At 54.4% G+C, this 24,321-nt stretch overlaps 1 protein-coding gene across 2 annotated transcripts in view; it reads left to right on the forward strand.

Annotated features, from left to right (window-relative positions):
- The window catches only part of MSI2 (musashi RNA binding protein 2), a 384,024-nt gene that overhangs the window by 341,091 nt on the left and 18,612 nt on the right, over positions 1–24,321 (forward strand). For both annotated transcript variants that reach the window (XM_024757692.1, XM_024757693.1), the window contains one exon: positions 12,445–12,507. In XM_024757692.1, coding sequence (XP_024613460.1) covers positions 12,445–12,507 — 63 coding nt within the window. The remainder of the gene's footprint in view (positions 1–12,444; positions 12,508–24,321) is intronic.

Consider the following 24,321-nt stretch of genomic DNA (forward strand, 5'->3'; position numbering starts at 1 on the left):
CAAGAATGCTCCCCTCTTTCTGCACTGCCTCTCCTCCTCTCTGCCTCTTCCTCTCGGGGCTCTGTTCCTCTCCCCCTGCCTCAGGTTGGCTGCGGCCCTTTGGGGGTCTTTCAGCTCTACTGGGACAGCAGGGTTAATGCAGCCCCAACCGTCAAAAAAGTGTCTGAGCCACAGCCTTGGCTACTGAAGTGACCTCAGACACAGGGCCCTGGGGGCAGCCAGGAGAGTCAGGCTAGCATCCCTGGCTCAGTGCTGCCACCTCCCTCCTAGGATGACTGTGTGGGAACAGCCGGGTGGTACAGGTTCCAGGCGGGGAAACCTGGGACTCTGGTTCAGGAAGTACCAGTTTGTGCTTCTACATTCTCAGTGATGGAAAACAGATTTCATTCAGGTGCTGATGTTGCCTGATGGGGACTGGCTTCCTGGAGCACTGGCTTAAGAATGATCTTGAGGCCGAGTCTTAGCTCAGCAGAAAGGGAGCTGTGGTTGATTAGTGATGCCTGCGTGGTTGCTGGATCCGGAACTCACAACTGCTCACCACGTATTTTGCCTTCCATGTCTCCAGTCTGATGATGGATGGTTCCCAGGTGCTGGTTGATTTTTGGTCCCTCTAAAAGATAGTCATTCTGTTCCACACCGAGGGAGGGGGTGCGGTCTGAGTAGAGGTGCCATAGCTCAAGGATATCCTGTTCTCTCTGGCGGAGAAGCTGCTGTAGCCCATCTTCAGTTGTGGCTCTGCAGTGTAAGCTTCGGTCACATCGTCTAGTCTTGGAGCAAAGACCAAGTCTTAGTGGTCTGTCTTATCCAGAGGGCCGTGGCTTGAATGTGGAAAGCAGAGGGAAGAGGGCCTGAGTTTTGGGAAGGGGAAGGAGTTTGCCTTATGCCAGATGACTGGGGAAAGCAGCCCGGGGCAAGGGGCTGCTTCCTGAGCTAGCTCACACCAACCTGTCAGTTCCCTCCGGTTTACAACACGCGTGAAGTGTTCAGACGTGCTGATAGCTGCCACACCAAAGGCCTGGGGCCCTGCCTGGATGGATAACCTGGGCCACTGCAGGGAGCGACTCCAGAGGCCTTCCGTCCACCCCTCCCCAGCCCACCCACATGGCGGAGGCCCTCGTGCTCAGCCCCCACTCGGGAAACCTGTGCTCGTACTCCCACCAGAAAAAGTGATGCTTTTTCTGGTCAAGTTCTTGAAGAGAGAGGAGCAGGCCTCCTTCCCAGCCTCCGTGACCCTGTCAGGGGAGGCGATTCCAGGGCCACTGTGGTGGAATCACAAAACCAGCGGCTTGGGCTGACCCCTCACTCGGGTGTCTGTTTAAACCTCAGGACTTTCCTCTGCTTAAGTTTGTAGGAAGCTCTTTCCTCACCCCCTACCCCAGAAATGCCCTCAGGGGGAACCCTGGTATACCCCGACGCGGTAGGTCCTCAGCTCTGCCAGTGCCGCCTGGCTCGGTGCTTCTGCCTGGGTTCCAGAACGGAGCCCTCCCAGTGAGTGATGGCTGGCTCCTGACGGGTAGGGGAGCCCACCTGGACGTGCCAGGATGGGATGGTCGGCTTCCCAGGCCTGTTGACGTGTCCACAGTCCCAGGTGCCCGCAGCTAGATGTTTCAGCACTGTAGACAGAAATGCTCCCTCGTAAAGGGAAGCCCCACCTGACACGGCAGCCCGCACACATCTGCTTCATCACCAGCCCTCTCATCTGCACCTCCCTCCAGCCCAGAGCTTCGTCTCTGGGGATTACCCCCTTCACAGATCGGATCCACAGGCGGATTTGGAATCACAAGCGAGCTCCTCCTGTGGCCAGCCCGCTCCCACGCCACCTGGCCCTGTGGGTACTGGGGGCTCATCCCTCATTTGAATATTAAGTCAGGCTTAGTGTAGCTGCTGCTTTAAAAGAAAATGAGGAAGTAAAATTCCGCAGCCCACCCCTATTCTGGCATGAGCTGTGGATGCCCTCCCGTGCTCCTCCTGTCGCGTAGAAGATCAGGGGCTGACGCTATTCCCAGGTGATGAAAGCAGAGCATGGTGCCTAATAGGCACATAATAAATGTTTGCGGAAATGAATTGGAGCGGTCTGAACTGACGGGATTGCGGGTTTCACTTTCCAGCAGGTTTCCACGCCTCTTGAAACTCCTCTGCATGCAAAAGGGAAACGTGACTCGGGGTGCCAAAGCCAGAGACCCCGGTTCTCAGGAGGGAAGTCGGGAGACTGAGTTCTTGTCCCCAGCTTGCTGGGACAGTAAGGCCACCTCTGGGCCTCAGTTTCCCCATCTGTCCAATGGGGCTATTGATCTCCTTGTCTTATCCCCTTCCTCACAGGTTGTTGAGAGGGTCACTGACCAGGCATTAGAAAAGACAAAACAACAACAACAGAGTGTGAGATTATAGGCAGACGGCAGTGCCAGGCCTGAGGGATGGGCAGCTCATGCGTCTAGGACAGCCAAGGACAAACCGGAAGGCCAAGATGGGCCCCCGTTCCCTCCTTCTGCCCAGGCTGAAAAGGCAGAGCAGAGTCCTACCCCGAGGTATTTTCCCTGAGTCCAGGTCAGCTTGGATCCCCTGCCTCAGAGAGACCCAACCAATGGGGTCACTGCCTGTGGTGCCAGTGCCTTCCGTTGGGGGTGGGCCATGAGAGCGCATTCTCGGTAGTGTGCCGGACGGTGTCCTCAGGACCTGCCGGGGGCTAGATCCTCTGTGGGCATTGGGAAGGGGTCCTGATAAAGCGAGTGAGGAGGTCAGGGCCTGGAGGGGCGTCGCACAGGCAGCCAGATGTATCCCCCTGTGGTCTGACGGGGTGGGGGAAGGGGTGGCAGGGTTGGGGAGTCACTGACTGCCAGCAAAGCTTTCAAGAAGGGGCACCATCTGAACTGGGTTTTGAGGTGCACATAGGAGTTTGCCATGCAGCCAGTGAGGGAAGGGTACCCCACGTCCAGGGATTAGCAAGTGTAAGGGCCCAGAAGCATTACGTGGCTTCCCTCCCTAGCGTTCCTACCTCTGTTGATGATTCTGTGGCCCCCATCTGGGCAGGTGCTGTCCTATTACCTGGGCCAGGACAGCTGGATAACAGACTTTAGCACTGAAAAGCTGATGCCACTTCTTCCCAGACCTAGGGAATCACGGGCAGACACTCTGTGAACCAGGGGTGCCGTCCCCACCGTTGCCTTAGGCTGTTCCCTGTTGGATTGCACTGAGCTGGCCCAGTGGACCCTGGGTGCCGGCTGCCCAGGGCTGGCTTCCTTTGAGGCCAAGAGCCTTGCCCAGTTGCAGTCACCTAGAGAAGGACAGGAGAGCGAGAGTGCAGCTGCTGACCCCCCTCGGAAGCCCTGCTGCCCTGCTCTGAGCCCGAGCAGGCCTCAGGGCAAGACTGGGTTTGCAGGGGAGGGTGTGGGGCCTGTCCTGCATCTCTCTTAGTGGAGCTGGTTTAGGGCCTCTCCACACTCTCTTCGTCTGACCTCTGGCACCACCCTTGAACAAGCTAGGATTCAGGTAAGGCCTAGAGCAGGTGGAGCCCCTTTCTTGCCCACCCTGTTGTACCCATCCGTTCCTCTTCCACCCATTCTGCACTTGCTGACCAGCACCTGCTGCGTCACAGCCCTGCCCCAGAAGCTGGGGACACAGTGACGAAGCAGAGAGACATAGCCCTGCTTTCTGGGGCACGTGCTGGCAACAGAGGAGAGAGCAGGCTTCCACTAGATGGAAGGGCCCCCAGAGGTCCCTCTGGCTGAGCCCTTCCTAGAAGAGCTGGGAGGGACTGAACAAATCCAAGGGCAAAAGGGCAGGAGCGACCGCCAGCGCAGCTGACGGGCGAGCACCAGAGCTCTGGGGTCTTCAGCCACCGCAGCCAGGCCCTCCCTGAGCCCCTGCGAGCCCCTCGCCTCCTGCCGTCACATTACCCACCTTGTACTTCAGATAAGACGTATCCTTATCACTCACAGGCAAATTATAAATGGTATCTATTAAAGCCCTTTGTATGTGGAATGTCGTGTAAATTAATAGGGTTTTAGAATAGGAAGGCCACGCTACTGTTATTACCTTGGGCAATAATAATAAAAATAGAAATAAAAGTTATTATTCCACTTACTGAGAGCTCACCCGGTGCCAGATAATGGGGCACCGGTGCCACCAACGCGCTGAATTTCACGGCAGCCCTAAAAGGAGGTAATTAGTCGCGCTTACAGAGGAGCCAAATGAGGCCAAGGCGGGGTTACATCACTCGTCTTGGGTGGCACAGCTAGTGAGCGTGGGAGATGGGATTTTTGCCACCTGGCTTTTAGCCATGCTGTGCATGGTCTCCTTTAACCTTAACTCTCTGGACCCGAGTCCTCCACCAGGTAACGTCTTCCTGGGGGTATTGCACTGAGGGCTCACTGAGGTGGTCGGGGGGAGGCTCTTGGCCGTGGAAAGCGCCCCAGTGGCAGCTGCTCTTCTTATCATCGGCGTAAGGATCATTTTCTCATCATCTCTTCTGCTTTAAAGGTGAGGAGACAAAGGGACAGAGAAGGTTCTACACATCACCTTGTCGCCTAGGGCTGACGTACAGCGGCGTGATCCGCCGGCTGTTCAAATTTTTAATGATTTCTGTACCGGTTGGTAAATAGCAGCCGCCTTGAGCCCCCAGAATGCCTCCCCCTCACCTCCCGGGAGTCTCCCCCAAGACCCCCTGACCGTCCCATGGTCCACCGGTCAGTGCCCAGTTCAAAACCTAAAATAGCCTGTCTCAGGAGTCAAAAAGTGACGGACTCTGCATTTACAGGAGAGAGAGCTTGAGATCACAGATGTTAGTTTACTCACAGAGCTAGTGATGGGGCCAAGGTGGGAGCCTGGGATCTTTCAGCAAAAAGTCTTGGGGTGCTCAAGACTTGAAGGTGTGCTGTCCTGGTGCACAGACATGGGTGCTATAGGGCCGGTGTTTGGAATTGTGCCGAGCCCTTGCACAGGCCCGTAAAGAACGAAGCTGGGGAAAGTAGGCAAAGAGAGGAGGCCCAGGAGAGTTTAGGCCATTTAGATTTAAATGGCTCAGTGAGAGATCCTATGGGGAGAATGCAAAATGTTGACTCTTTGACTGGCAATTGGACATCTGAAACTGAGAACAGGACATGTAAAAAGCCATCTGCAGGGCTTCCCTGGTGGCGCAGTGGTTGAGAGACCGCCTGCCGATGCAGGGGACATGGGTTTGTGCCCCGGTCCGGGAAGATCCCACATGCCGCGGAGCGGCTGGGCCCGTGAGCCATGGCCGCTGAGCCTGCGCGTCCGGAGCCTGTGCTCCACAACGGGAGAGGCCACAGCAGTGAGAGGCCCGCATACCGCAAAAAAAAAAAAAAAAAAAAAAAAAAAAAGCCATCTGCACAGTGAGCTCTAGCAGGACCAATGGTCAGACCAGTGGCTTGTCCTGACACCCATTGGTGGTAGGTGGGAGAGCGTCTGCAAAGCAGAAATTGCAGTTTTATGAGGAGTGAGGGGAGGGGTGGTGCAGGAGAGAAGGAGAAACTCTCAGCATAGTTTGCTCATGTCTCCTTAGAAACTAGAGTCTGAAACGCCTTCACTTTGAAGGTCTTGGTCTTGGTCTCTGACAGACTGACGTTTGTTCTGTGGGCAAGTGGGTGTCCCTGGGCTAGCCAGGACCACAAACTGCTGTCACAGAGCAGCGAAGGCTGGCTTTGGAGTGAGCTCCCTGTGGCCACTCTCACCCTTGAAGTCTTGCTAGAGAGAGAGCAATGCGGAACAGAGTCCTCCTAGGGCCAGGAGCCAGGGCGGAGCACTTGTAATGTATCAGCCGTTCCTGATACTGGCCCTCTGGCCAGCACTGCGGAGAAACCTTGCCTTGTCCCCAAGGCCCCAGATAGTCAGGCCAAAGCTAGAACTCTTTAGGGCCCAGAAAGGGAAGGATTTGTCCCCAGCTCGGTCGGTCCTGACTGAAAAGAATTATGAGGGACCTGTGTCTTGGTCACGTGTACCAAGGGCCTAGCTTGGTGATTTTTTTTAACTGAATTGAAGTGGTAAGACCTTTAGGGGCTATAGGTCAAGATCATAGCCATGGGAATGCCTCCATTCCCTTTCCTTTTGTTTGCTGGACTTTGGAGGAAAGAATTAGCTGGAATGGCCACCCTCTACCCTCCACCGTCCTGCAAGGCTGAGTCTTCTGATCGCTGCTTCCCTCTCCAAGCAGGATTTGGTGTAGCCACACCCATGTCTTGAGCTCAGCTATGAGAAGACCCTATAGTACACACAGTCAGGGGCCTGGCTACAAGCTAGGTGGGCCCAGGGTAGAGGCCCCCTTCTTGCTGGCAGAGTGGCCAGAGCTCCCCTCTAGCCCAAAACCCTGCTTCTCGGTAGCCAAGTTTCTCTCCTTTGCGGGGAGTTGGTTTGTGTGCAGCCTGGGCCCGCAGCTGGAGACCCCTTTCCCGTCAGGACTGGTGACTGGAAGCTCTGTGAGGGCAGAGAGTGTGTGTGTTTAGTAGGTGCTCAATAAATATTTAGTGAGCGCATAAGGGGCTGAGAATGGGTCGGGAGTTACGGAGGCCTCTGAGGTCGGTCCCTGCAAAAGTTCTAGGTGAGCAAGGGCACTGTGGGCTCCAGCTCTCTGTTGGGAGGTAATACGGCCCCCCTGGAGAAAGATGCCGGGCCAGAGTCCCCAGGGAGAGCTTTCTGCTTCCTGCCTCCCCAGGACCCCAGCAAGCAGTGCCTAAAGCCATGTTCTCAGCTCCGGCCATGCTTTGGGGAGCACTGGAAGTTTCCTTTGTCCAGGCTGCACCCAGACATATCATCAGAATCTCTGGGGGCAGGGCCCAGGCATCAGAGGAAGAGGGAGGCAGGAGGAATTGCCTGGAGCAGCTGCAGGTGGGTGACAGTGCCCACCCTCAGAGGGACCCTGGGCAGCTCTACACGCCTCCTGGAGATGCAGGGCGTGCTGGGGAAGGGGGTGGAGAGTGCTTAAAGCAAGCACAATGTAGGAAAAATTGTCTTTCCTTGTAGTGTACATTATGAGAGAGTTTTCTAAAGATGCCCCTCAGAAATCACAGCCTGTCAGAGCCCTAAGGAACCTCAGAATTCACTCATCCAAGGTCACAGAATTAAGTAGTGACCAAGCCAGGACTGTATCCCAGGCGGCATCTTCTCAAACCAGGAAGGGGAGAGGACGCAAAGTGAGAGGTCCGTGACCTAATACCCCGTGGTGGACAGGACAGTGGGGCCCTTCAGTGTTTACTAAAAACCAAGGACACCCCAAGACTTCCTCTAAATCAAGGATTCTCTGCCCTTGATCCCACAGAGGATCCTGTGCATCTCTGCATACATCAGAATCATCTGGAAGGCCTTTAAAAGAGAGACAAAGGCCCTACCCGATTCTTTGTGTGCTAAAGCTCCCTCAGCCAGGCTAGAAACCCGCTGCTCTGAACGGAGACCCTGAAGTGGATCTCAGAGGAGATGGTCTCAAGGATTAGATTCTCCACCGTGTTCTCAGGAGGGCCTTTCCTTCCACAAGGTTAGCGGGAGACAGGGTACGCAGATGTACACCTCAATTTAACCTTTGTAATTTTTTTTTTTTTTTTTTTTTTTTTGGGTCTAGGCCTCTTCTGTTGCAGAGCACAGGCTCCGGACGCGCAGGCTCAGCGGCCGTGGCGCACGGGCCCAGCCGCGGTGGGATCTTCCCGGACCGGGGCACGAACCCGTGTCCCCTGCATCGGCAGGTGGACTCTCAACCACCGCGCCAGCAGGGAAGCCCCAACCTTTTGCAATTTTTGAAAGCCCTTACACCAAAGGTTCTCCCCCTCGGCTGCACCCTGGGGTCACCTGGGAAGCACTTAAAGGTCCCCCTGTCCAGGCTGCACCCTAAACCAGATAAATCAGCATCTCCGACAGTGGGACCCAGGCCTCAGCATTTGTGAAAACTTCCCAAGTGGTCCAGTGAGCGGCCAGCGGTAAGGATAGTCCGCTAGACAGAGCAGGTGCTCTTTCTTGTCGTTGCCGGCCCTCTCCTGTAGGCATTTGAGTTTGCTGCCCCTGGGCTGCAGGGTCACGGGAGTGGAGAGGCAGCTAGACATGCAGGCAGTGCTACCTTTCAGCTCAGTTTACCCAGAGCAGTGCCTCTGAGCCCTGGCCCTCCTCCACCACCTTAGGGCATCTGACCGTCATCATACCAGCTGATGTTCCACAAGAATCTAAGGTGGGACAGACTCCAGACTAGGTCCCAAGTGGGACACGGGGCTCGGTCCCCACCCTACAAGAATTTGCCACCCAGCAGGAGACATCAGATGTGCACATAAAAATAACTGTGCTTAGGTAAGGCAAAAACTGGTAAGTGCCACACAGAAGCAATAAAAAGTAGCTGTGCTGTCGTAGAAGCCTCCAGAAAACCAAAAGTGCCGTTGACTTCTAACTGGCGCTAAATTCCCAGAGATCCAGAAAGTCCAGAAAAGCATCTCGTCCACTGTCAGTGGGATGGCAACAGCTCTCACTTAGACGAGTTACTTAGCCCAGAGTGTGGTGGTGCCAACCCCAGAGGTACCACTTTCCAGTGACAGAGGGACTTGGGTTTGTCATCCTCTTACACCAGCAAGACAGGCCCTTGCAGGCTCAGAGCTGAAGGGATTTTAGAGGTCATCTGGCTTGACCTCCTTGCAGGAGACAGGAGTTGGTTACTCGGGGCGCAGAGAAGTGAAACACGGTGCTCAAGTTATAAAGCAAGCCAGGGGCAGCTGAGGCTGGCGGCCAGGCTTTGATGCCAAACCCAGTGATCCTTTTATTGAGCTGGTGGGGCGAGGAGCTCCAGGCTGGTGAGATTGGGTCTTTAGGTCTGAATGACAGCTCCTAGAAGGCGTGGCACCTGCCCGTGCCTGGAATTCCACCATTAGGGCTTCGTTCTTTCGTACCCAGGCAGCCTCTTTTTGAATGCAAGATTCTCTAACAGGTGGGGCATACTACCTTCCTAACACCTGAGTCGCCAGGTAGGCAATGTATAGCTCTCAAGTCCTGAGGTTTTATTAGCAAAACATTTTTCTCGTTGCTGCCTGATTCACTGCTAAGAAATGGGAGGTATTAAGCCACTGGGGTCACGCCAGCTGGCTTGGCCCGGTTGTTAGAGCTGAAAAGAACGCATATTCTAATTTTGAGGTATGGAAATTTAGCTGCACTAAAATGACATCATGAAGTTGGGACATCCTGAAAGATTCCAGACCACTGTTATCAGTAGGAATTCAGGCCTCCTGTGTGCTAATGACCGTCTGACCATGTGGCCAACCCCGGAGAAGGTGGAATAGCCCTGCATGAGGGAGAGCCCTGTCTTGAGGGCAGGGCTGATGGCTGGACAGAGACCTGATGGGCTTCATCAGAACGAGAGCTAACACTTGTTGAAGCTTACTTCCTGGCAGGCATTCGTGTAAGCACTTTGCATCTATTAATCTCTGACTAATATCGCCATCTCTTTTACAAATGGGGACACCAAGGCACAGAAAAGTTAAGGCAGCTTGCCCAAAGTCACTCAGCTAGTAAGTGGCTAAGCCGGGATTTGAACCCAGACAGGCTTCGTGTCTGTGCACTTGGCTATCGGGCTAACCTGCCACACGAGGAGAAGCCTGGTTGCCCCGTTCACGCGTTGGCCGGACAGGCTGTGTCGAGGAGGGAGCCCTTCTCCGCATTGCCAGCAGCAGACGGGGGACGGTCATCTGGGCAGTGGGGTGCTAGGGTGGCCACGGGCACTCATGGACCAGGGGCTCTGCCACGCTTGCCTCAGCCCCAGCAAGAAGCCCTGAGCCCTGCCAGGTCTGCCTAATGCCCTGCAGTAATCCCCTGAATACCCCCTGCCAGGGCAACCCAGACCCCCAACCCTTCAAAAATAAAATAAGAGGTTTCCCAAGGAGGGAGTCTGCCACAGGTGACCCCTGGCTCCTGAGGGCCTGGGGAGAGATGCTGAGCACAGGACCAGAAGCCGAATCTGCAAGGCTCTCCCTGTTCTTCCACCTCCTCCGGGTCCAGCCCTGGAAGCTCCTGGTCCCCAGGTCCCTCCTGCCGTCCTGGAGACAGGCTGCACTCCATGGGGACAGCTGTAGGCCCATGACGGCCCCTGGCTGGGGCAGCCCCAGCACCTACACACACACACACACACCCCTTTCTTGGATCTGTGCTCACGCATCCCCCACAAGCCCCGCCACCAAGGAGAGCCCATTGGCCTTAGAAATAGCATCAGTGGCTTAGCTGCCAGGTCATCTGGAGAACGTATTTGGGGTGACCGGTGAGGCTGGGCGGCCTCCCAGGACAGGAGGGGGTTGGCAGGGAGCTGGGGAAGTGGACCAAGAAGACAGCCCCGGGGCAAGATGCTGGGGCGGCGCTCTCTCCTCCCTGCTTAGGAGATTCCCAAGGAGGCCAGGCTGCACGGGGGGACGGGGGGAACGGCGGGCTGTGTCGCCACAGAGTGGGTGGTGTGAGGGCTGTCTCTGCTGTTCTGGGCACGCTGGGGGGCTCCCCTCCCCTGCTCCCCCACCCCAACACCTGTCACTCCGCTGAGCCCCGTTTTGATGGTCGAGTTTAAATTCAGCCCTTAGCAGTATCTGCTGAGCCATCTCCAGCAGGAGCCTTTATCTGAGATTAGGGATAATGGATTTCCTTTCTTGGATCAGGTTTTTTTTTTCCCTCCCTCTTTCCTCTCTCTTTCTCTTGGACTTTTTGTCCAAAATGCACTCAACTCCAGAAAAGAGAGCTTTTGTTAAGTCTTCTTACTGACTCAACTCCCCTCCCCCAGCTCTGTCCCCCCTCCCTCCCCCCCAACACCATTTTTTTCATGCTTCCAAGGAAACCTGTTTCAAGTAAGAAGTGAGAGAGTACAAAAGAATAAGGACCTTCCTCCTGTCCCCGCCCTCATCCTTCTCCCTCAGGGTCCCCTGAGCCCTGCTCCGGGCCTGCAGCAGAGCCTGGCGTAGAGTTGGGATGGGGAGAAATAACTTGACATCTTCCTTATTTTCCTTCAGCACTTTGCACAAGCACCACATCTTCAGAAATCTAGATCCTGCCTGGAAGAAATGGGGAGGGGACTTGGTGGGGGAGTCCCTTCCCTGGTCTTGGCAGGCAGGGGTCATTGCTGTGTACATTTATTTCACCTGGATCTTTCTTTTTCCCCCTTCAACAGCCCTATTACCATATTTAAATGCAAGTATGTCTCTTTTCATTGGCATTTGAAGTAGCTTAGCCTGACGTTTCTAGTATAGCTCCTTCCCTTCTGAACTTCTTTCCTCCCCAGTAGTTCTGTGTAGCTAGGGCAATAGTCTTAGAGTTTAGCGGGCTTCTAGTTTGCTGTGTTTGGGGGACGGCCCTCTCTCTCCTCCCCTGCTCCCCGGTGCATGTTCCCTTACCGTCCTCGTCCTGTAGCAGCTCCTTATCTGGAAGGCTCAGTGGCCAACGCTGAGCCCCTCCGTTGGGCTGTTTGCTTGCTGCTGGCTTCTGGCACATCATTTAAAACCACAGGCACCGGACACGGGTCTTGGGATCAGGCCTCCGAGCGTCTGCTTGGAGGTAGATTGTTCCACGCGTGGGGGAGAGTGTCTGTGTGTGTCCCAGGGCGTGGCCGTGCGTGAACATGCTAGTGGCCGAAAGAAGCCCGGGGGAGGGGACGTGCCCACCTCTTCCTTCACCTGGACACTCTGCAGCCACGCTGGGTCACCTTGTCCTTCTGACGTTTAGTCCCACTGCTGGGACAGCCTTGCTGCCTGGTGCGTTGTCAGATCAAAACCCCCAGGAGACCCTTCAATGCCAACTTGATTGGGACGGTGGAGCTCAGACAGAAGAACCAGATCTAAATCCCCCTCATGTGCCTCCAGAGACACAGGCCCACCCCACGTCGGTCTCTGCGGCCCCACACTTCCTCCCCGAGCTGGACCCCCAGAATGCTTCACCCCTAGGCCTGGGGCCGTGATGCTGCTGGCACTGAAGTGTGGAGTCAAGATGGCCAAGCCAGCCTGAGGCCTCAGGAGAACAGCTAGGCTTAAGCCGTCTCCCGGCCAAGGTGCCTGTAGTGTCAAGAGGCCACCCCCAAGGCCTCCTGCCTATGGCTCAGGGCTGACTGCACCACAGGGACCCTTGCCTGTGACCGGGCCGTGCTCGACCCCACCCAGCTCTTGACAAGCCCTGGGGAATCACCAAGGTGCCCGTGCAGGGGCCGCAGGGAGCTCGCCCTGCTCTCAAGAGAAGTTACTCTTCATTCTCTTCCGTTATTTTGGTGTGCCGTCTAGAACCAGTTTCCCGGGTGACAAATGTGTGACAATCAAACACGCCTAAAGATGCTGTGCCTTCCAGAAGCCCGAGCGCCACTTATCCATGTCCCTCCCAAAGGCCGGCCCGTGGACATCCCTTCCCCACCCCCGTCTTCTGTGTCGGGGCGGGGGACATGGCCTGTGAGACGCGTCTGTCCGTGGCCCTTTCCAGGACCCTCCTTCACCCCAGCTCCTCTCTCTCTGCCAGGCTTCCCAGCAGCGGCTTATGGACCAGTGGCAGCGGCAGCGGTGGCGGCAGCACGAGGATCAGGTAGGAAGGTGTGCGGGCCAGGCGGCTCCCAGGCATGCCCAGTGTGCAGGGGAAGGTAAAGGCCCTGTTGGATGTGTGGCTGCGTCTGCCCACCACTCTCACCACAGCCCGGAGGGGGGCGGGGGGCGGCCCCAGCGGGGGGTCAGTCCCGGGACCGCAAACCAAAGGTAGATGATGATTCCCTCCCTCGAAAGAGAAAAAATGGATTTCTTTTGGACTTCGGACGGGCCCCTTCACCTGACAACCGGCTTCAGGGCACCCGTGGGCATTTCCCTCCTTGGCTTTTGCTGGTTCACAAGGCCCCCTGCCTCGAGTCTCTGACCCAGCCAGAGAAGCTCTAGGTTGCCAAGGGAGACTCAGAGTCCAGCCATGTGGTCCTGGCCTTGGAGCAACCCACCCCTTTGGCCCCTGCTGCCCTTGGCAAGGGGGCTTGCTGATCCGGGGCTAAACCCCGAGTCCCTGAGGGTCAAATGTGAGGCCAACCCTGACCCCAGGGAGTGAAGCTGCTCTTCCTGAAGCCCCCGGGCCATCCCAGACTCTCTTCTGAGCCAAGACCAGAGAGCTCCGAGACTCTAGCCGCCAAGGAAATTGAGGTGTTCCCTCCCATGAGGTCGCCCAGGTCATTTGGTCTCCAAATCCAACCTTTGAGGGGGTCTGGGACCCTTGGGGTGAGCTGGGAACCTTTCCCCACTGGCACTGTGGGCTCAGGCTGGAGCTGGGCCGTTGTCCCTCTCCCCAAGATGCCCTCTGCCTTCCTGAGCAAGCAGGGCTTCTGCTGTGTGCTCCCCCATCCCCCAGGCCACCGAGAGGGCCCCCACCTCCGAAACCCGGGAGCCATGGTTTGCAGCTCTCCCCCAACACCCCGCGGCCAGGGTGCTGGAGCACCCAGGGAAGTTTAGTTTGATGTAACAGGGCTCTGAGGAGGGCCGGGGGAGGGAGGTGCTGCTGAGGGTACCAGGAAATGGGGCATTAAAAGCCCAGAGGGCAAACGCCAAAAAGACCCAAACCCTCGGTGGTAAGAGACTGGCACAGTGAGGCCCTTTGGAAACGTCAGTAAAAATCCGTTCCATGCAAACTGGCACTGCCTCAAGCTACAAAGGACCCACTCCCCTGAGCCACCCGCTGGGGGCTTGTTTGGAGGGGCCAGGGAATTCTCAGGGGGCTGCTGAGGGCGTTAGCCAGAGAGCTGGGCGGGGGCACCAGGCGCCTTTCCTCGGCTTCCGCCCGCCCAGCCGGCCTCCGAAGCTCCCACCGGCCCTCTGGCCAGCATCTCTTGGTCCCCCTGCCCTGGGGGCGGGTTGCACAGCTGCCTAGTGTCTCCCTGTTCCATTTGGTTTTTTAACTTGAGAGCTTTTTGGTATCATGATAAATGAGCCTCTGTCCTACCTGTGCCTGGGGGAAGGGACAACAAAAAGAAAAATCCTGAGATTTTTGAGTGTTGTTGGTTGTTGTTTTCTCCGTTCAGTTTCTTTCTTATTGTAACTTGGATTATGAAACTAAACTTTAACCCAAAATTAACCCTGCCTCTCTCCCCACCCCCATTCTCCCTGACTTCATGGCAAGTTTAAAGGGCAGCATGGGGTTCTTTGAGAGTCTGAGAGTGGTCTCCCCATGGTCTCTGCCCCCTTCTGCCACCCCTGCCCTCTCCCAGACCCCCAGAGCCAGGCGGGAGTCCCACCCATCTCCTCTAACTCCTAACCCCAAAGGTCAGAGCCATCTCCAACCACCCTTTTTTTTTCAGGATCAGTGGTGTTTTATTTGTAGCCATCTCCATCAGGAGCAAAGTCTCCCACAGGCCATTCTAGGTCAGCCATGCTCATCACTGCACTGTTAGTGAATTCTCTCCAGGAGTGTGCTCCCAGACCCCCTGCCCACACCAGCCTGGGTTAGTGCAAGGAGTAAATCCTCAGCTCGGAGGTGCCCACCCCAGGATGCAGGCTCGGCCAGGAAGCTGTAGGGCACCCCCCAGTGCAGCCTGGGTGTGCCCGAGGGTGATGACCGGGCTGTGCCTGCCAAAGTCAGAACACTGCCCAGGCTGGAGGACACCTGCCCACGTGTAGACAGGGTAGCTCGGCCCCCACCCCCTACCCCCTGTGAACCTGGAGCAGGGTTACAAGGCTGGGGAAGGAAGATCTCCACCTGTCTTTCTCTTAGTGCATTTTGACCTGTAAGGTCTCTCCCCTTCCTCCCTCCCTCCCCCTAGAAGATGATCTGGACTCCAAGTCTGGCAGGATGGCCAATTATTTACCTGTCATAGTGGCCCCTGGGTGGCATTTTGGCATGTATGGGAGGGGCTACACAGACTTATTTGGGTGTGTGCATCGGCCCAGGCCAGCAGGGGGGCTCACTGAGGGCTGATTGCCTGGTCTACCTTCACCGCCTCCTGCAATCCTGCCCCACCCATCCCAGCTCCTCCCCCGGGGACAGGGATGCTCCTTCAGCCCCCCAGCCGCCCCCCCCCACCAGCCTCGGCTGTTGGGGGGCATTACAAGTTCAACTGCATTCTCTCATAGGGAGAAGCTGGTCTAGGGAGTCTGTGGAGTGCCGCCCTTGGGCTTGGTCCCATGCTGAACCTGAACCTGGCCGGGGACTCAGAACAGTGGGAAACAGGGCCTCTGCTCCCCAGGGGCTCTCAGGCTTGGCTTAGAGATCAGGTGGACTGTGAAAGGCCCTCTTTGCACTTTCATTTTTCTCAAGCTCCACAGTTTTGTGTGGGTTTTCCCTTCCTTATTATGACGTGCCGGGGGAGCTCCCTGAGCAGAAGCTCCAGCCGGAGGCCGTGGGGTGGGAAGCAAGCAGCTTCGGTTCTGATGAGCTGGGCAACGGCATCCGTCAGGGCTACGGTGTCAGGGTAGGAGGGCCCTGGGCCTGGAGCTCTGCACCCACCTCAGCCGACTTCTCTGGGCCAGCCTGCCCTGGGCCTGAGGTGGGTGGGCTCGGGCGACCCCCAGGGGGAGGTCCCGGCGACTCCTAGATGACTTCACTATCAGTGTCACTTTTCTTTTACCTTCACCCGGAAGTTTGAAACGTCATCTTTTCTTGTGCTCAGTCAAGACTTTGTTTGTTTATTTTGATCGTATCCATTCAGTTCCAGTGGCCTCATCATGCCCCTCCCCCAAAACCTAAATCAAGTTTGGTAAACGACTCCCCCGGACAAGTGAGGGAAATGGTTCGAATCTCCAGGCTATTTGATTTCTGGGTGGCATCGCGGGTGGGTTTGTGTATGAGTCTTAGGCCCCGGCCCCAGCCCAGCCCCAGCCCAGCCAGGACCCCTTACTGTGCTTTACACTTGCCAGCTTTGTTCCCATCTAGTGACATGAGCTCCTGACGGTGGTGGTGAGTGTGAGAGTCATGTTCTGTTGTCTTTTCTCTTGCTTGGTTGGGGCTGCGGTGAGAGTGTCTCTGAGGCATACTCTCCCGCCTCTCTTACACTAGGATCTGCACACCTCCTCTCAAACTCTCTTCTGAGCACGCTCAGCGGGAAGGTTTGTCCACACCTATTAATCCTCTCTCAGTGTCCAGCTTCCTGTTAGTACCAGCTGGTTTGCATGTTTTTGCTTGTTCAGATGAAACAGTTCAAGAAACAAACTCATATCCAACTCTCGAGAAATGTCTTTTTTTGTACACTTTCGTTTTCGATTTTTTTTTTTATTAGTTACAGCTCTGAAACACCTGTTGTCCAGTAAAACATTTCACACCCCCTGCCTGTTCTTAGATTGTATGTCTCTGTGGGACTGAACTAAATGCATGCATGTAGTAGATGTACTGGTAGCCGTAGCCGTAGTTGTAGAACATGCATTGTTGAGTTGATATTACAGGGCCTCGGACAGCTCGGCACAGCACGGCTGTCTGCAGGATAGCGTGGGGGCCAGGAGGAGAAGGGGCTCCATATTTTCAATGTTGCCAAAGGGCTTGGATCCATGTTCCTGCCATCAGCCACCACCACCTCCCCTCACACTCCCTGCTCCCCCAGTCCAGGACTGGGTCACCACCCTCAGCTCTAGCCTTCCCAACTGAGATCTCTCTTAATAGTGTCCAGCTATAGTGAAAGAGAATGGAATCAGGGTTGGAAGGAGTCTTACAGTTAGTTCTTCCTTGTTCCTGTCTTCCTCCTGTGGTTCTTGAACAGATCAGGCCTTTTTTTACTTCTGAAGGCCTAGCAGCAAGGCTTCTCCAAGCCCTCTACTCCTTGAGTCCTTTGCCAGCTCACATCCAGCCCTTCAAGGATTCAGGTCCTTGTGGCAGCCCTGTCTACATGGTCGGAGGGGAAATGAAATATGATGGGGAGAGGGATTAAGATCTCAAGATCCTTAGTCTGCAGACAGGGGATGCATTTGGTCTTAGTCGAGGTCGGCATTTGTTCTTACGGTTGGTGAAGGTAAAAGGAGAAAGGGTGGAAGGGAAGTGGGGTGAGAGGGGTGACATTCCTGTTGTGGAGATTACTGGAACCGCTTCATGAGGAGGGGAGGGGAGGGGAGGGGAGGGGCGTGGAGGAGAGGAAGGGGGCCTGTAATATCCAAAGAGGAGGCCACAGTTTGCCAGCATCGCCCCAGGAAGGCTTCCCAGTCCTGCAGCCTCTGCCCTGGGTTCAGGGCGTGTGCGGTCAGCCATCTCTGGACACTTGGTCTCCCCTCCATTTGTGATGACAAATCATAAGACAGTGCAGAGGTCTCTTAGAGCTCTTGGAGGCATCCCTAACCTTCGTAAGTTGATGGAAGATGAAGCAGTAGTTGCCACCTGGGACCTGCTCCTAAAGCCAGGCTGGTTGGTGGCTGTGACCCAACGCTGCAGGACGCAGGTGGGATCTGAACGTTCAGGGTGCAAGTTATTATCAGAGGAGACAGAAGCCCAGGAAGTCCCCATAAGAGTGTGCAAAATGGTAGCCCGTGGCATGTGGCCCAGTCGGGGTGGACCAGGATTGAATGTGAGCCGGCAGGCCGGCCAGATTGAGGGCCCCGAGGCCCAGGAAGGGAGATCTGGGAGGAGCCGGCCTTCTGGCCCAGTCTTCACGGGGGTAGGAGTGGGCAATGGCAGAGGGAGAAGCTGGAACTGTCAGGCTTCGGGGCTGCTGAAGCCGTAGATTGACCCAGAATGGGGAGCAGCAGAAGAGGGTGGGGACAGAGGCAGAGAGAGCAGAAAATCCCCACCCCACCCCCCACCCCCGCCTGAATCCTAGGTCTGGCTTTGCTGCCCTGTGGCTGGACATCCCTGAGTTTCTGTTCCAGTAAAATTCAAGTCTGGGGATAGAATAAATCATTTAACTTGAGCCATAAAGTAAACACTTTGGGGAAGAGAGTAGATCTCAGACCCACCCCACTTTTGTCTCAGGACATCTTCCACGTCCCCAGTGAAATCCTTTGCCTCCTGTGTGTTCGGGGCTGAGGGAGTCCACTCACTCCTCCAGCTGCGGACATTGTCTGCACCGGTTGCGGCACAAGCCTTAGGGTTCCCAGGTGTTGCTTTCAACAAGCCTGTACCGAAGGTTTGCTTTGTGCCAGGCACCAAGGCATATAAAGGCGGGTAACACTTCTTGCCTTCAGTGGTCTGAGAATCGAGATTCCTTCCACTGAAAGCCCCTGTTTCCCACGATGCGTTGTTTCTGGCACTGTCAGCTTCATTTAGAAAAGGAAAATGGATCGCTGTGCTGCCTTTATTGCTCAAGATGGCTTTCCTGGGCCTCCGTTAGCAGAATCCGACGTCCAGGAAAGGGGGGTGGGGCGCGGGGTTGCAGTGCAGGCATCTCTTCTTTCCCGCCCAGGCTCCCTTGTGCTAGCAGCAAGCATCCCCTGGGGGCTGTGACCCCAAGATGGCCCATCTGTGGGTAAGGTCGCGGGGACACCCTCTCATTGGAATAGAGCCAGCACAGTAGCCCAGAGGGAGAGAAAATCTGTGAGCTGTTAGGACTGCTAACCAGCCAGATACTTGAAAGACTGTCCCGGAACATATATCTCCCAGTCGCTGCCTTGTGCTCTGGGCATGGGCACCTTGTTTCTCAGTTTGTCATTAAAATCTTCATTTCTGGGAGAGCCGGGACTTTGCCCGTAAAGAGTCCAGCATTGGATTTCAGTAACCCCGGTGAATTTATAATAATGTGCAGAGCTGCCCACCTCTGACCTCATCTTCATTCATTTTCCAAGGGCTTTTGGACCAACTCTGTTGAGGATAAAATACATCAGCTCTAATCAATAATTTTGTAATAGAAATACCATGCACTTGATAAATCAACTCTAGTGCATTTAGTGACTAGCCTCAAAGCCCAGACCTAAGTATGAGTTAATCCTAAAGTGAATGGAGTGGGAGAATGTTAATGGTCTTTTAAATCAGTGGAATTATTTTCAGTGGCTGACACATCCGTGCCCGCCCCCTGAGCTGGTTGGCCTTCTCACATGCTGGCTTGGGAGCACAGGCCCTGCTGTCTGGAGGAGGGGTGGGAAGAATGGTGCCCTTGAGAGTTCTATAACAGCACATAGAGCCCAATACAGAGGGGCAAAGGAATCCCCTCCTTGTACTCTGGGCTGGGTGGGGGCACTGCAGGATCTGGGGAGCCCCAAAAGTTGGTGAACCCACGTGTTGGTGAGAGTCATCAAAGGAGCACATACCTGGGTACATCACGGCTCCTTGTGTTCCTACAGAGCTAAGGCTGTCACATCTATTACCGCAGCTACCCCGTGAGATGGGCAGAAAGGCAGAAGGTTTGGGCTCAATTTTACATGTTTGTTTTTATGAGAAAGCTGGCCTGCAGAGTGGTCACGTGACTTATCCAAAGTCACACAGCTGGTTACCTGGTTAGTGAGGCTTTGGTCAAGGGTAAAGAACCCTGAACTCGAACCCGGGTCTTTGGCCTCCTTTAAGTAGCCCTGGGAGGAACCACGTTTGTTCATGAAGGACTCACCTGCTGCCCAGACTCCCTGCACATATAGGAACGTCCTGGGAAAGCCCGACAGCCTCGGCTGCCAGCTCTGTGTTGGCTGAGGACTCAGGCTCCAGGACTTCACAGTCCAACCTTTCAGATGCAGATTTCAGAACCGGACCCAGGGCACATCTGCCGTGGAGTTGAAATTGACGGATACTTATTAAGTGTTCAACAACAGTAATTATTATTATATGTGACAGGCACCGTCCTAGGCCTTGATTCAGGGTACTTTGAGCTGTATCAGAAAACCCAGCTCAGTGTGATCAAATATTACAGGGGATTTATTGGCTGACATCCTGGAAGCTCTATTGGAAGAGTGAGCTTCATGTGTTCAGGGCTCATTTTCTGCAGTCTTCTTAGCTTTGCCCTCCTTCTCATTTCGATATTGTCTTTTTGTTGGTTTCCTATGATGGCAAAATGGCTACAGCAGTTTCCTGCCTCACAATTACCCTGTCTAGAAGAAGAGGGGCGTCAGGTGGTCCAGGATTCTAGCAAAAGTCCAGAACTTTGTGCTATTTGGTTAAGGCCTAGGTTACAAGGAGCAATCACTGAGGGTGGGATCTGACCCCTCTAAACCCAGCTAAAGGAGCTAAAGGAGCTCCGACACAGTGGAAGAAGGATGGATTTCCAAAGGCAAATCTGGGTACTGATAAAAGGGGGGGAAAGAGACTGATGCTGGCAGCCCTGGAAGCTCATAGATGACTCCAGAGCACAGTCCCTGCCCTAGAGGCTCTCCCAGCCTAGCGTGGAGACTAATGTATACTTACAATATGATGCCTAAGGCAGGTAAAGGAGGAGCACAGAGCTGTGGGGGGAAGTCGAGGAAGGTTTCACAGGGGAGCGAGTATCTATACTTTTAAAGGACAGATAGGAGCTCCCCAGGGAGCCTAGGGAAACAGCTTATGCAAAGCCACCAGAAGAACAGAGTGATTTTGAAGTCCTGCAAATGGTTCACTCTGACTAGAAAATAAAATGCACTGGGGTTGAGGGCAACAGCTAGCTAGAGAGCTGGGCAGAGTCAGAGCAGGGGGTCCTTAGTGCCATGCTAAAGAGCCTGGATTCACCTAGGTGACTGGGAGCCTCAGAGAGGCCTGAAACCAAGAAGTGACATCAGATTTGTTTGTTAGACAAGCCAGACAGCAGGGTGGATTAGAGAGACAAGAGGGGAGGCATAAGGACAAGTGACAAACCATGAAATTGTAAACACTCCATAAATGTTCATATATAGCTGCCCAGTAAGAGATACTCTTCCCCGTTAGCTGACTAACTCTGGGCTCCACATCATGCTGGTTGGGGGACAGTGGGAGGCTGTCTAATGGGCGGTGGTGATATAGGCTTGAAGAGGTAGAGACAGGCTAGAGTCTGGGAGAGGGAGACTTTGAAAGCCCAATTGATACAGTCCTATTGGTGGGAGAGAGAGGCTCATATTCTTTATGGCAGTGGAACTCAGCAAAGACAGAACCGAGTAAGGAAGATCAACCTGGCAGTGGCCCAGCAAAGCCCAATCTGACCCCTTAATCCCTGGGGCTGTGCTGGGTTTGTGGTCTGGAGCAAGGGGAGGAGAGCAATGCAGACCCTGGAGGGCATTCCATCATGGGGAGGCCCCCTTCGTTTCCAGCAGTTCTCCTTTGCTTCTGCCAACAAGTTGTTGTTCATTCCCTGCTCGGGGCTATTGGTTCCCATTCCTGTGCCCTCATGGCAGCCACTGCCCTCGTCCTTTCTGCCAGTCCATTTCCCTCTGTCCTCATCTTTGGTCCCTCTGTTCAAATCTGGCTCAGAACACCAGGAAACCACACCCGGTTAACCCTCCCTGGGATGCCCCCTCCTTCGCTCTAGCTTCTCAGTGTGATCTTGTGTCCTCAGTCTTCTTCCTGATTGGTGAGTTCTCCTCAGTGAAAGGCAGGATTTTGAGTCTTTGGAAGATATTTTGCACGTTATCTCAGAGTGGTGCCTGCCTTCTCCAACAATATGAACCATCAATCCTCCAGGAGGCAGTCAGCCTCGTTCTTATTATAGATGAGTAATTACTGTGCAATTAGAGAAGGCAGAAAACAAAGGGGCCCTTTGTTCCTGGATGCTCATTAATAAATACAAAGGTCTCCCCTTTCCATCCTGGGATCCTGCACAATGGGAGGTGGGCAAATAATGCTTTTGAACAGCTGTGATTGGCTGTTGCAATTAGATCTGTCAGGATGAGAGAGCCACAGCGATATCCACTCTACGGCATGGACCAGAGGGTTCCAGCCGGCATCTCAAAATTCAAACCCACTTGGGAGGTCCCTTGAGGGAAGGATATCTTGCAAGTGGTGGACAGAATGCTAAAGACACTTCCTAGCCAATTTTAATAAAATAATGGTAACAGTAATATGTTAATGATAACTCACATGTATTATGAGTGAGTCATGTACTCTGCTAAGCCCACCTCCCTTATCCCATTTTATTCTCATAGCCCTAGGAAATGGGTGCTGTCATTCCCATTCCCATTTTTAAGGTTTAAAAACTGTGGCTTAGGGCTTCCCTGGTGGCGCAGTGGTTGAGAGTCCGCCTGCCGATGCAGGGGACACGGGTTCGTGCCCCGGTCCGGGAAGATCCCACGTGCCGCAGAGCGGCTGGGTCCGTGAGCCGTGGCCGCTGGGCCTGCGCATCCGGAGCCTGTGCTCTGCAACGGGAGAGGCTACAACAGTGAGAGGCCCGCGTAGCGCAAAAAAAAAAACAAACAAAACAAAACCTGTGGCTTAGCATGTGTGAGGTGTCAGAGGCAGGATCTGAGCCTAGGTCTGTCTCATCGGACAGCGCCTGTCAGCAGACGCTCCATCGTACCAGTCCTGCCGTACCTGCAAAGCTCTGCATCTTTGAAACATACCCTCAACAAGACCAACCGCTGCCATCAGCTCAGTTCCCCATACCCCTGGTGGCGGAGAGAGCCCGGTCATTTTCAGGAGGCATTATATGTGTTTTTTGCACCTGCTTCTGCTGTTGCAGACTTCACATCACGGTTCTGTCTGGCTTTAGCTGACATTTCCGATCTGGCTTCTGGTCTCTGAATCTCTTCAGACCAAAGGCACACAAAGGAGGCCCAGAGGAGGCACGGTCGGGTAAGTGTGAGCCGGGCTAAAGATCATTATTAGAAAGGAGCCTTTAGCTAAAACAAAACTGAAGGAAGTTAGCCACTGCCTGAAGGAAACTAGGCCATGAAGCAGGGGAGGACGCTTTGGGCAAGACTCTTCTCGGTAGGGATGTTAACATCCCTTCACGTGAGCTGTGAGGACTTAATCTGGAAGGTCGCTGGGAAGCCCAGCCCAGCCCAGCCCTGAGGCTGGGAGGGGATTGGCCGCCCAGTTGCTGGGGCTTTGCCTTAAGCCAGTGGCTGGGAGGGGCGGAGCCGGAGGCGGGAGCAGTGGGCTCCTCCGCCAATCGTCCTGCAGGGAGGCTGGGCTCCCAGTACCATGGCAACAGTACCATGAGCGGGGCTCATTTGTTTTGTTGATGAGCAATTACTACGCAATTAGAGAAAGCTAAAAATAAAGGGGCCCTTTGTTCCTAATTACTTATTAATATTAATAAAACGTTCTGTCCAGTTAACGCAAACCTGTGCGCCTGTGGTAGAGCCCACTGTGGGAGGCAAAGGCTGCCCGGCCCCGCTTTCCCCTCTCTTTCTGGAAGTTTTTTCTGACTGTAACGTGCAGAGGGTAGGCTTTCCCCGTCTTGGCCGGGAGAGGAGATGCTCAGCCTTACCAACACATGGGACCCAGGATGCCCTGGAGTCAGGGCGTCGGTCAGGCACTGACCCGGGCAGAAGACCTGGTCGTGTCAACCCAGCCTCCAGAGAAAAGACCACAAACACGGCAGCAAAACCAGAAAACATCGACCTGAGTTGGAAGAAACCTCTCGCCCAGTTTTGCTATGTACCCTTGGCCACGTTGTTCGACTTTTCTGGGTCTAGGTTGTTCAGCGCCAGGTGCATAAAAGAGTCTCTAAACCTTCCGCTGAGGTAGCCCCTGAGATTTCAGTGTCTCCCCTCCCACCTGGCTTGAAGAGAAACCAATCAGACTTGGAAATGACTTGCTAGAAGGTTACTTGGTTGTTCAGGGGTTGACCCCACAACTTCTGGCATCTGGCCTTGGAGATGGAAACAGCTCAGAGGCATCCCTTATATCCCTTCCCCGTCCAAGGGGACGGGTTATCTTGTGGATTAATCAGATAAGGATGATAAGAGGCTTTTAAGAAGAAGCAGGAGAAGAGAAGGAGGTGGAGGAGGAAGAAGAAGAAGAAGATGATGACAAGAGCGTAGAAGGAAGAGCAGGGAATCAGAAGACTTGGTTCCTGTCTGGCTTCTGCCAACAACAAGCTGGTTGATTTGGGGTCAAAGGATTTCAGACTGTTGGGTTCTTGGGCACCATTCAGCTCTATAGCTCTGTATTGCTGCTGTTTCCAAAGCTCTGGATCCCTTATCATTGGGAACAAAAGGTTGACAGTGATAGTGCCTTAAGATCTGAGAGGAGTGACCGGAAGAGAAAGCCAGGGGCTTCCAAGTGATGAGGCAACTGGTAGGGATGCATTTGAAAAAATCAGTCACACGTTTTTTTTAATGTGTGAAGGCAATGAGAGGGGTAGACATATTTCCAGAATTGTGTATCATTAAAACAAAACAAAACAAAACAACCCCTATAGTCAGATTTCCATCCTTGTGTGTGGTTGATTAACCCTTTAGGGTTTGGCACTCTGGAAGGTATTCACTAATAAAGGTGGACCTGTTAATAGCTGTCGTCGATGAGCTGTGGAACTGGGGCGAACGCAGTGGTTCTTGAACTTGGCTACATGTTAGAATCACCTAGGGAGTTCTTAAAATTCCTAGTGTCCAGGCCACACTGTAAGATCCATCAAATCAGAATCTACAGGGG

The sequence above is a fragment of the Neophocaena asiaeorientalis genome, unplaced genomic scaffold (genome assembly GCF_003031525.2).
Source record: "Neophocaena asiaeorientalis asiaeorientalis breed wild unplaced genomic scaffold, Neophocaena_asiaeorientalis_V1.1 scaffold327, whole genome shotgun sequence".
Classification (NCBI taxonomy): domain Eukaryota; kingdom Metazoa; phylum Chordata; class Mammalia; order Artiodactyla; family Phocoenidae; genus Neophocaena; species Neophocaena asiaeorientalis.